The sequence below is a fragment of the Erinaceus europaeus genome, chromosome 9 (assembly GCF_950295315.1).
Source record: "Erinaceus europaeus chromosome 9, mEriEur2.1, whole genome shotgun sequence".
NCBI lineage: Eukaryota > Metazoa > Chordata > Mammalia > Eulipotyphla > Erinaceidae > Erinaceus > Erinaceus europaeus.
Window position 1 is genome coordinate 29409112 of NC_080170.1, and position 13322 is coordinate 29422433.

At 34.3% G+C, this 13322-nt stretch overlaps 1 protein-coding gene across 2 annotated transcripts in view; it reads right to left on the reverse strand.

Annotated features, from left to right (window-relative positions):
* Positions 1-13322, reverse strand: part of U2SURP (U2 snRNP associated SURP domain containing) — a 56380-nt gene that overhangs the window by 17910 nt on the left and 25148 nt on the right. Inside the window, exons 7-18 of one of the 2 annotated variants that reach the window (XM_060197555.1) lie at positions 12875-12942; positions 11993-12087; positions 11886-11918; positions 11712-11794; positions 9736-9901; positions 9359-9570; positions 8384-8427; positions 5139-5243; positions 3657-3727; positions 3311-3470; positions 1761-1923; positions 470-549 (exon numbers count right to left, since the gene is read on the reverse strand). In XM_060197555.1, the coding sequence (XP_060053538.1) occupies positions 470-549; positions 1761-1923; positions 3311-3470; positions 3657-3727; positions 5139-5243; positions 8384-8427; positions 9359-9570; positions 9736-9901; positions 11712-11794; positions 11886-11918; positions 11993-12087; positions 12875-12942 (1280 nt within the window). Of the gene's footprint in view, positions 1-469; positions 550-1760; positions 1924-3310; positions 3471-3656; positions 3728-5138; positions 5244-8383; positions 8428-9358; positions 9571-9735; positions 9902-11711; positions 11795-11882; positions 11919-11992; positions 12088-12874; positions 12943-13322 lie in introns of both variants that reach the window. The other variant, XM_060197554.1, reaches the window with a different exon arrangement.

Here is a 13322-nt window from a genome sequence, read left to right on the forward strand (position 1 = left end):
CTTTTTTTAAGTTTGACACTACTTTTATTATATATTATAGAAGTGGCTAAGTACAATAAATTTTCCTACTTTGTTATCAATAGCTAATTACAAAACTTACATAATCAACTTAAATGAAAACTTTCAAAAAAAAAATGATTACAACTCTTAAAAGTAATTAAAGCTCCATGACTATAATCCATTTTCTAATTTTCAAAACTAAAGAAATTCAAATTGTTTATTACTGGAGAGTATTAATTAATCAACAAAGTAATAGCTCACTTAAATAGTGTACTATTACTCACTGCTTTGCCGTGAGCAAAATGCAGGTTCAAGCCCAGCCTCCCACCACCACACTGAAGGAAGCTTTGTTGCTGCAAGTCTCTTTCACTCTTTCTCTGACTTACTCACCATCTTAAAAAAAAAAAAACTCTCTCTTGAGCTCTATCCCCAAATATTCAGGAATACCAGCTTCTCTCATTATACTTACAATTTTCTATAGTATGAAGCATTGGCAACTTTGGCTGAAGAGTTGTACAAAACATCAGAAACCAAATATAGCCTGGCAATCTAGAATACCAAAAGATTAACATAAAATAAGATTAAAAATAAAAAATCATCTGGAACTATATTTTTTACTAAATTTTTGAGGTAGTCAATAATGTTTATAGCAATAATTTAATAAAGATTAACTGGTTTTAAAAGTTATATGAAATTTAACATCACCACACCCCTTTTGACAAGGATAAAATTTATAATTAATTCCAACCTGTTGGAAACATACCAGTTAAAATGCATATTTTTCCAGATAGAAGGAAAGTAAGACTAGTTTGTACGTAATGGAAACCAATTTCATTCCCCAAAAGAAGTGAACTATTATCTCCCTTTACTTAATTAAATGCTCCATAAAAATAGAATTCACAAGGACACAGTTATAGTGGTAGAGCACATGTTTTATATGTCTGAGGTCCTGGATTCAATTTCCAATACCACATAATAGCAATAAAGTCAAAATAAATGGAATTCCACAGATGGTGGAGTTTTGATCTCTCAAAAAAAAGGTAAATTATTAAACCCTGAATTGTTTGTCACTAGGAATCTTGTCTTTTTTTAATTTTATTTTTGAGAGATATGCAGAGAGAGAAAGACAGAGAAACACCAGAGCACTTCACAGCTCTGGCTTCTTGTGGTTGAACCTGGGACTTTGGAGCCTCAGGCATGAGTGTCTCTTTGCATAACAATTATGCTATCTACTAGAGTCTTTATACCATCACTGAAAAGGAAGTAAGTTTGGAAAACACCAGAGAAGGTTGGGTACTGTTTCTCTTATCTAAATATGGAAAAGGTGGGGGGGCGGCGTTCAGTAGTAGAAACTTATGAAGTGAAGGCAGGGTGACAAAAAAAAGGGCAAGAAAATATAGATACAGATGACAGTATAGTCAGTATAGATCTGGGAGAACTACAGCATTTTCCAACAGAGGGGATGGGGACACAACTCTGATGGTAGGAATGGTGTAAAATCATACCCCTATTATCTTGTAATTTTGTAAATCAATATTAAATCACAAGAAAGGAAGGTAGGAAGGAAGGAAAAGAGGGAGGGAGGGGAGGGGAGGAAGGGCAAAGAGGAGGGAGGGAGAGGAAAAGTAAGTGGAATTCCACAGAAGGTAGAGCTCTGGTTGACCTCTCTGTCAAAAAGAAAAAAAGGGTAGCCAGGGAAGTGGTATAATGGCATTGCATAATTGATCCCAGCATTCCATTAAAAAAAATCATTTACATACCTTTTTGGGGAGGGGTGTCTTTAAGATGGCTAAGGACTCAGTAATACAATCCACTATTTCTTCAGCAGCTTCAGCATTATTAAGACAGAAAACCATTGCATCTCCAATATCATTTTTTCTCGGAGTTAACCCTCTCAAGATTTCTTCTAACTTGTCCCTCTGCCTGAATACATTTTAACAAATGTTTAGAGATACAAACATCAACTATCATTACAGGACTTACTTATTAACTAATTTATTAAAAATACATTGTGTTAACTATTCCAAATAAATTAATTTTATTTTTTTTAAAAAACTTGAATGCAGAAGGATTCTTTCCTAGAAATGATTCCAATGAGTTTTAACTTATAAAAAGTACATTTAAAGGGGAGTCGGGTGGTAGTGCAGCAGGTTAAGCACACGTGGCACAAAGGGCAAGGACAGGCATAAGGATCCTGGTTTGAGGCCCCAGCTCCCCACCTGCAGGGGGAGTGGCTTCACAAGCGGTGAAGCAGGTCTGCAGGTGTCTCTCTTTCTATCCCCATCTTCCCCTCCTCTATCCATTTCTCTGTCCTATCAACAACAATGACATCAGTAACAACAATAACTACAACAATAAAACAAAGGCAACAAAAGGGAATATATATTTAACAAAAGCACATTTAAAATTGGCAAGTTGTTTCTTTCACACTTCTACACGGGAAAGGTAAATAGAGAGTGACAAGCTTTTTCATAAAGGATCATATAGTTTTTTAGGATCACTTTATCTCTGTGGAAGTTATTTGATTCTGCTGCTACAATATCAAATCAGCCACATACAACATGTGTGAAAGAATGAGCATGACTATGGCCCAATTAAACTTTATGAAAAAAAGTGTGTGTGTTACTAGTTGCAGATTTATTCTGTGGGCTCAGGTATGCAGATTCCTGAACCAAAGAAATGAAAGCAAACACATTCTCAAATATTAAAGATCTCCATTAGCAAATGCACACACAAAAAGCAATGCACTGACGAAATTAGCATTAAGATTTATAGATTATGCAGTGAAATATGAAAAATATGCTAATTTTTGGTTAGCAGATTTCTGGTGTGAAGTGTGAAGAAAAGAAATTATTATAGCTGAGTCTGTTTCTGCTTTTTAAATAAGGCTAATGGCAATATAGCAGTGCTAACTAGAACAAATCAAACATATTTTTCCAAGGTGGTCATACAGTGCAAACTCTGGAAGAAGTTTGCACAACCAAGTCATCCTACTAAATCATACACAGTTTTCCTCTTTTTTAGACAGAGAAGCAGGAACACTCAAGGTCCTTAAGTAATTACCCCACTACTAATATGAAATTTAAAAAATAAGTAAATAAACCACACCAAGAGATCACCAATCATTTTTATCAGTATGCTGAGGTCAAGGTCAATTAGATACAAAGCTATATACTTGTTAAAATGCCTAAAACTGTAAAGCATTGAGGGCTACTTCTATTTAAAATACTTTACAAGTATTTAAACAATATTTTAGGAGTAACATCTTAGTAAGATCATTAATTAAAACTATCATTAAAGTAAATCTTACTCTTCCTTAAGGGCTCCTTTCTTACTAGGTTCCTCTACAAAAGCTTCTGTTTCTTGTTCTTCTGACATCCCGTGCAGGTATGGATTTAATGGTGGTGGTCTCCAAAAGGATCCATTTTTGAACATACGAAAATCTTCTGTCCGCCACTTAGTTGGAGAATCTCCCTAATAAACACCCACAATATTATTAGAAAAGTCTAAGAATTAAAATAAATAATGCATTATATATTTGTGCTCCTAGTTCATAGCATTTACCAAAATGAAACTGTATTTAAAACTTGATGAGGGCAGGGGTAGGGGTGGGAAAGGTCTAACACTTTAGACCAAATTACAGCAACTGCTTCTACTTGCCTGAAGAATAGAATAAAGCTTCCACCTATAATAAACATGTGCTGGCGTCTGATTTTCGAACAAGAACCTAAAGCAAACAAAAAACATATTCTTTAATGAAGAGCTATCTTCAAATAATAAAAATAAGTAAGTTATTCATATTTAGTTATAAATAAAACCAAAAGTAAAGATACTTGAAATCTTCATTTTACCCAGAAGATATTTGTGACTGGCGTTAATACTCAAAACATTTAGCGGCGGGTTAAGCACACATGGTGCAAAGCACAAGGACCAGCATAGGGATCCTGGTTCAAGCCTCAGCTTTGCAGGCAGTGAAGCAGGTCTGCAGGTGTCTGTCTTTCCCTCCCCCCCTCTCAATTTCTCTCTGTTCTGTCCAATGACAACAATAATAATAACAACAACAGTAAACAATAAGGGCAACAAAAGGGGGAAAATAGCCTCCAAGAGCAGTGGATTCGTAGTGCAGGCACTGAGCCCCTGCGATAACATTGGAGGCAAAAAAAAAAAAAAGTATCTTTAACTCTCCAAAATAAGTTAAAATACTTTTTTAAATGTACACCTGAAAAATAAATGTTATGTATACCTAGAATGGAGTATTACTGGCATTAAAAAAGAAATTCTAACTGCTGCTGCTGCAAACAGATGAGTCCTGAAGGCACTATGTTAAATGAAATATGCCAGTCTCAAAAGTACAAATACTATATGACTCTAGTTCTATGAGAAACTTAGAAATTCGAAGAGGTACAAGGTAAAAAAGCAGTTGGCAGAGGCTGGGGAGCAAGGATTATTGCTTAACAAGTATAGCATTTCAGTTACAGGAGATGAGAAAAAATGTGGAGATGAATAGTAGGGATGATAGCGTGGTGTGAATGTATTCAACACCACTGAGATATGAGGTAAAAATTATTAAATTTTTATTATATGAAAATGGGATAGACACCACAGCTCCTAAGCAGCGGGGGCCAAGCCACTGACAAGGCATGTGCACTATCCAGGTGTGCTGTCTTACTGGAGCAGGTATACACTTTTTGCCCGCCCGCCTGCCTTCTTTGAATTTTGCTGGTAGAATGTGCTTAGATCAGTTTTCTTTCTCTAATTTTGATGTAATTAATTAAATAGCATGTGTTCGGCATTTTCCAGGAAAAAATATTTTGTATAATGCTTTTCAATGTAAGTTTTTACACGTAAAATATAGTTGGAGGTTTATAGGATAACTGATTCTATTCTGAATAGCTATGTTATTTTAAGCTATTCATCTGATAGTCTTACTTGAGTGATCTAAAAACACTGCTTTGGGCTGAAAATATAGCTCAATATAGAACACATGCTTTGCTATTTGAGACTCCATTTAATCTCCAAAACAAACAATGGAGCGCTGCTTTTGAGATTTTATCTTGGGAGAATCTTTCCACTGGCAGACACAATACTTGACATATAGTTCAATAAAATTAAATTAAAGGCTAAAGAGGAATGCAAACCTGAACATAGGGTTGTTGATTTCTCTGTTCATAATCATAGCTTCAAACATCGGCCCTTCACGTACAACAAACTCTATCATTCGATGTATCAGGGCGAGCAAATTCCTACAACAACAACACAGTTAAAGAAAATGGATTCAGACCTATCACTATATAAAACTATACTTCACCTAAGTTAAAAGGATAATTCTGAGACTAATACAGAATTGCATACTAAAAAAGTAACCTGGAGCATATGTTAATGTCTTGTGCTTTAAGGAGTGGGACAGTGGGGCAGAGGGAGTGTGGGAGGGAAGAGGAAGGTGGTGGGGAGGTGGAAAAACCACAACATAGTATTATAGTAGTAAAGATTGGATTTTTTTCTAAATGCCACTTAATTTTCCAAATGCAAAATATAAAATTATTAATCACAACTATTTGGAAAGCTGAAAATATATAAAATCAGTAACTTAAAAGCTTACATATTATCATTGTAACCTAAGAACTGCCCACTATGTCAAATTTAAGGCATTTCTAAATCAAGTATTCTTGTAGTGCTATTGGAATGTCATAAATAAGACTATGATTCATTGGAAAAAAAAAAAAGTAGAACTATTTAACAAGGTTAAAGCCTGATTTAATAAAAAATCCATCTAACCTGTGTTTTTTTCTATTACACATATGGCAGATAGAGTTTTTATTGAATCTGATCTTTAATGAGGCAACATCCCTTTGGACCACAACTCAAACCAGTTCATACAATTCATGACATATATAATTCTGCCTGTGCATTGTTAATCATGAAGTACGTATATGCCAAGCTGTAAATAAAGTCTTCTTTCCATAACATTCAAAAATAAAAGGGACATGGTGAGAAACTCTTCCCATTTTTTCTTAACAATTATATTCCAGTATATAAGCCAAAAATAAACAAATGTGAGTAACTTTTCTATATTGTCATTTTATTGGCTGAGCTCTTAAAGGTCTTTATTTTAAAAATCTGATGCTGGGTCCTAAAATCACATGATGACTTTTCAGACTCCAAACAATTTTAGACACTGATAACAGTATCAGGTAAAAAAGGGACTCAGCTTATTGTAAGATAATTTTTTATTTCTCATTTCACCAGTCCACCACCATATAGAGTTGACAAAATAACAACTGAGAGAAGCAAAAGGATATTGGCTCTTGGTACAAGGCACACATTAGATCACATCTTTAGCGTTCCCAGCTCAAATTAAATACATATAATTGCTGGTATATAAGGAAATATACAGTATAGAGTAAAACATGTTGGTTTTTTTTTTTTTTTTTTGCTCTATAATACCCTGCTTCAGAGTACATGAAGAGTAAAATAATTTAAATTTATGTTGATCATAATTATTCTCTCACAATTTTGAAACAAATCCACTTAAGTGGATACAACAAGATCTACATGGGGGCTGGGGGAGGGGGGAGGGACAATCTTTTTGACCTCCTGAGGGAAGTCAAAAAAACTACAGGAAGGTTTAAAATGTTTGCAAGGGGAACTACATATATTTAAAACTATTATTTCAACCTCAAATAGCTAAAACAAAATACCAAAAGTATCATTTAGCTTAAATCTAAAAATGCTTTTTCACAAAAGTACTAATTGCTCTGCAAATGTGCATTTGGTGATATCCAAATGAGAATGTATTCTCAGCATCCATATAGTTAATGACATTATTTTGAAGGGAGATAAGATAAAGTTAATATTCAGCTCCAAAACTCCCACTGATATGTGTCTATGTGAAAGGAAATTTTATGTATCATAATATATATCAATCACTGTGTGGACAAATGCTATACATCTAGAATCTTACAAGAATCAAGTCAAAAACAACTTGACTTAAATGTTAAAGATAGATGAAAAATGACTTAGCAAGTTTAAAACAAATAATTCATTGTAATGGTAAGTCAAGACTTTTCAGCAAAATATGAACTCAAAATTTTGGTCAGAAATAAGCTGATTAATGTGTAATAAATCTACTATGGTTTTATGTTTTTTTAAATGCTACAAAGTAACTTCCCTGTGAATGCTTTATCAGTGGAAAAAAACCCATTATAGTTTTAAACAGGCTTGTAACTGATAAGATCTCTTAGAAAATTTAAAGTTTTAAAATGTTCCATTTTATTTAAAATCAAAATCTGACAATTAATTTCTACTAACCTAAATTCAAGTCTGTTAAAGAATTATAATCACACTTTTTCCTTAAGGATTGTGTGTTTAATTTCTTATTTTAAAAGGGTGACTTCTATCAGAATGAAAACAGTGTAGTACAAAAAGATAATATATTTTTAAGTGCATTATTTTAGTTTAAAATGGTAATTATCTTATTCTGGGCAACAACAACAAAAAAAAAGAAAAAAGAAAAAGGTCTCTTAGTTTAGTTATAATAAAATCACATTTATTGGAGTCGATCGTACCAATGTCTGGTCAAAAACTGTATACTTTCCCAATCCATCCCATGATGTTTTCCTGGTCCCCCGCTGCCGCAGACAGTTCAGCTGGTGTTGCTCACCAAGGCCAATGTCAAAGAGAATTTGGTATTCTTTGTGTTCATTTATTATTCAACCAGTGTTGTGTTCCTGTGTTTGGGAAAAGGCCTAGCTTGACTGAGCAAGAGCACACCTAGAGCATGAATTCTTCTGCTTTAACATTATGTTGAAAAAAGGAAATAAAAGAAAGGAAAATAAAAGAATTCCAAATACTTTTGTTATGAAAAAGTAATTTCTAAAATGTCCAGTGTTCACAAAAATAATTTACTCTAAAAAAAAAATATCTTAATTAGGGAGGGGGCAGGGGAGAGCTGTAACTGCAATGAAGAGAACTAAAACTAGGGTTCTATATTAAACACAGATAATTAAGAAACCAAGGAAAAAATAACAGCCTGTGACTTTCTAAATTAACTTAAATTTATCTAGAATTTAAGACATTTTAAAACACCTATTTTCCCATTACAATTGTCTAACATCCAACTAACAACTCCAGATTAAATCCATTAAACACAATCTTACTGCTAATACTATGAACTTCCCATTACTGTTAACAATGAAAATAGACATAAAATTGCACAATATACTAAAGTTAATTATAATTTCACATATCCCCCCCACCCCAAAAGTACTGGGAAGAAACCATTGCTCAGTCAAGATATTACCTTTTCCTCAACACCACTTTTTTTGTAATTCAGAAGGGGATATTGTCTATATTTAGATCAGTAATAATAAAGAAAAACATGTACCTTTCTGTTGGGATAACCACTTTGACTATGGCTTGCGACAGAGTCTGTATATGAAGTCACATCAGATAATAAACATAGAATATGTGAGTATTGTTAACAAGTAACAAGCAAAAATATACATATGCATTGAAAATACTACACATCTAATCACAAGTTTTGCAGGCAATCACTGCATTTGAAGTAATCATACACTAAGCAATAACATAAATGCAAATGGATGTGTTCAGTGAACAATAAATGTTCACTAAATGCAAAGAATCAGAACATTCCTGCCAGAATGCACATCAATGCACTGAAATAGGTACTACACTGAGAATTATCAGATAAAGATTTTAATTTGTGAAATAATTAACTGTTTGCCTCTGACCATACAGTTTGCTACTTTGTTCCCAAGCCTTTAAAACCAGCCCTGCCATTTTAAGTGTAATTAATTCATAATAGAACCAACAAATTCTTAAAGCTTGAAATTAAGTTGGTTTTATGTTTAATAAAAAGAAAATACTCACCCTTTGCTTTTACTATAGTAGTTAAATGTTTTTTAAACACATAAACTCTCAAATATTCTAAAAGCCTCTAATCTTGAGAACTAAATCATTTAGTGCCATCCAAACAGTAGTTTAGATCTGTCTTATTGAAAAGTCACTTAACCAAATACAAAGTATGACTCTCTCAGAACAAAGTAAATCTAGAAACTGCACTTAAGCAAAACTGGATACAATAGTGGACAAAGTGAGGGAAGGGGAGATATTAAGTGGTAAAAAAAAAAAAAAGAATGGTAGTCACAAATAAAAATGACCTAGTATCTCAATATAAGGGGTTTCCATGGGCTAAGGCAGGGAACACATCTACTTATCTTTTTTAAGAGCTGCCAAACAGATTTACACACACACTTTCTATTTAATTGTTGAAAAGAAATACTACCACAGATTTAGTATTTACAAATTAGATGCGGCCTATGTACATTTTTTAAATTACCTTCTCAAAATCCTCCTTGTTTTTGGGTGGTGGTAACATGGGAGCATTGGGGTTTTTTAACCGCTCTCTAGGCTGCGCATTAAAAGGCAGTCCTGATGGAGGTGGGGGAAGCGTATGTTCCATCATGGAAGGCGGAATGTATATTGGATGTGGAGGAATAGGTACTGCTTTACCCCAACCTAACTTCATTTCAAAAGACATAATCATCTTTCCTATGAAAAAGAAAAGAAAGGTCACCTTCATAAGTAAACAAAAAATTAAGACCCCCAGTGATTTGAATTTCCATTTTCTAGTCCAATTTCTCTTGGGTTTTAAGAAACACTTTTTAGAACCAAAGGAGTCTGAATTTTACAAATGTGCAATAAAATCTTTCTTACCATTTAAATTTTTTAAAGCTCTTTCAGCATCTCTCCTATTCATAAAGGCAACAAAACCACAATTTCTCTCCCTTGCTCTTTCTTCATCAGTTCTAGGCCACATAATTTTCACACTGGCTAAAGGGCCAAATCTTCCAAATTCTTGGCATAGCATTTCTTCATTCATCTAATAAAAGATGTAAGTGTTGTTGGTATGCAAATGATTTCTATGCAACAGAAGGCAAAGCAGTTTTTGAAAAATGAAGAGAGACATACTAAATCAATAATTTTCCATTGGGATAGTAGGACCTCTATACAAGGATCTTTACTGTGCAATAGTCGTATCCAGCCCTCAAGAAACATACACAAAGTTTTCATACCAAAAACACTCAAAAGTGGCTGACTAATGAGGCTAAGTAGCTACGGGAGGAAAAAAATGAAAAGCACTCCTTCACCTCCCTTTTCCTCTGCAGCTAAAATAAACTGTTTTAATACAATTTGTTTAGGCAATTAACAGAATTTTCTCAGGCAACACTGATTACCACATTTAAATAAAGGAGAAAATAACTGTTGCAATGAAAGAAAAATAAAAGGACCTGGTGATTTTCCTTTACTAGCAACCAACTACTGTAAGTATAAAAACAGAAAATGGCAAATATGTAACAAGGTCCAAAATCCATATGATCTTGGAACAAGAGTAGCTGAAGAGCTAGGGATGTAGTGTAGCGTGCAGGACACCAGATTTACCATGCCCAAGGCCCCCAACATCTTAGGTTCAACCCACAGAACTACAAGCCACAGGTGAACAATGCTCTGGTCTCCTCTCCCTGTCTCTTTCACTAAAAACTAACTCATTTAAAAAGGAGGATTCAGGTGGGCTGGACAGTGGTGTACCTGGTTGACTGTACACAATACAGTGCACACGAATCCTAGTTCAACTATATACAGGGGGAAGCTTCATAAGCAGTGAAGCGATGCTGCAGGTGCCTGTCTCTTTCCCTCCACTCTCAAATTTCTGTCTCTATCCAAAATAAGTTTTTTTTTTTTAATAAAAAGGGCCAAGAAGACAGCTCAATTATTGCATGCCTGACTCACTAACTCAATACCTAGCACTGCCACAAACCCTTTCTAAAAAAACAGCATTTATGTGCAACTAGCACTCCCATTTCCCATAACAAAGTAATACTAAAACTACGCTTCACAAGCAGTGAAGCAGGTCTGCAGGTGTTTCTATCTCTATCTCCCCCTCTCCTCTCAATTTCTCTGTCCTATTAGATAAGATAGTGAAAAGGGGATAAAACAAAACAAAATAAAATAAACAATTGTAGGAAGACCATTTGGATCATGCCAGTAATTTTCTGCTTTATAAGAAAACGTTAGATACTATTTAGGTAGGTCTACCAAATTTGATTACTTTGGATTGACTTTTTTTTAGTGAAGGACAGTAAAAGTAAGAAAGGACAGTAAAGAGTAAGAGCAAGTTGACTGAAGGTCAGGACATAGCATAATGGCTATGGAAAATGAATTACAGGAGCCGGGTGGTGGCACATCTGGTTGAGTGCACATGTTATAATGCGCAAGGACTTAGGTTCAAGCCCACAGTTCCCACCAGCTGGGCGAAAGCTTCACAAGTGGCAAAGCAGTGCTGCAGGTATCTGTCTCTCACCCTCTCTATCCCTCCTTTCCCTCTCAGTTCCTATCTCTTATCCAATAATAAAGGGAAAAAAGTTAAAAAAGAAAAGAAAAAGAAGTACATGCCTGAGGATCCAAATCCCAGGCTCAATCCCTAGCATCACTATAAACCAGAACTGAACAACGCTCTGGCTTCTTTTTTTTTTTTAATTAATGCTGCCCTGAAGCCAGTAGATAAAACATTTGGACACACAAGCATGGGGTTCTGATTGCAATCACCAGTTCTCTCTCATTAATAAATCTACTAATTAACAAATCTTTAAAAAGTAGACCAATATTCACCTCAATTAATTTTCTAACATTACCTGTGGATTAATGTTTCCAAGGTATAAATTAGTCGTGCTTGGATCTCCAACATCATGTGAGCCAGGTGCATAATCATCAAGAACTAAGGCAAAAAGAAAAAAGAAATTACAACCTGCAAATTACAATGCTTGGAAATTTTCAAATAATTTAAGAGCAAAAAACTGTATTACCACCAGATGATCTATTTCTTCTTGATGGTGCATCCACTTTAAAAGAAGAAAAGAAGTCTTAGTATTCAGAATTAATTTGTCACATATAAAAACATTAAAATGTCACTTACTAGAACGACGCTGACCATCAGAATCTGACTGAGGAGGTTCAAATCGACTTAACCTGCCTTTTGTTTTATGTCTCTCGTCACGTTCTTCTTGAATTCTGTTAAAAATATTTACAATCACTAGTAATGTGCTAAAGTTTGCTAACATTTATTATAAGAAAAGAACCAGGTACCACTTTAAACTGAACTTATTTGTAATTAAGTGCTGGTCTTGATGATTAAGGACAGAGTGCCCCTTAGCTACATCATGGCAAATACCTAAACGATCACACAAACAATGGATACACAAACCATTTTTAAGGGAAAGAGCTAACTCAACATTAAAGAAATATTTTTTCTTTTTTATTATTTATTTTGATAGGACAGAAAAACTGAGAGGGGAGGAGATAGAAGGGGAGGAGGAAAGGGGGAAGGGGGAAAGAGAGAGAGAGAAAGAGGTTTCCAGCACTGCTCGATCACTTATGAAACTTCCTCCCTGTAGGTGGGAACTTGACCTCAGGTCCTCACATATGGTTATGTGTGCTCAAACAGATGCACCACTGTCTAGCCCCAAAACTGTATTTTTTCTTTGACTAAGACTGACCACTCATTGCCCCTACCTCTGGATGCTTCCACTAGATAGACCTGCACTAGATCAATTAGACATTAGATCAATCAACTGAATTACATTCACTTGATAAAAATAACTTGGGTGCTTGATTAAATGCTAATTCATTTTCAAAGACATAAAATACCACTATAACATATAAAACAATCTATAATAATAATAATAGTAATATTAGTAATAATAATAGTAATAACTATGGTATGCTAACACTCTTCATATCTGCACCCATATAACTCAATATAACTTCAGATAACCATTCTCCATTCTACAAAACTTACTGTTTCAATTCTTCTTTAAAAAGTTCTAAATTACTTTTCTTCTTTTCTTTTTCCCCTTTCTTCAGTGGCTATGACAAATTCAAACAAAAGAAAATCAAACAAAATTAAAGTTTTAATAGACATCCTTCAAAATTATCTTAGTGCCACTTATGCATAAATTTCAAGAGAATATGTGTTTCCCTTCTCTCAAACAGAACAGTTAACAATTATATCATCCAAACAATTTAAATGATAACCAGCAGTCTTATAGTAAAGAAGATACTATGTTGTTGGTGTTTACCCACCCCACCATGATTATTGTTGGGACTCAGTGCCTGCACTAAATATCCACTACTCCATTCTCTCCCTTTTTTAGAAGTATTACTGTTTTATTGTGACAGAGAGAAACAGGACAATAGAATGGGAGAAAAAGTTATACTTGCAGCATACTCCACCACTTGTGAAGCTT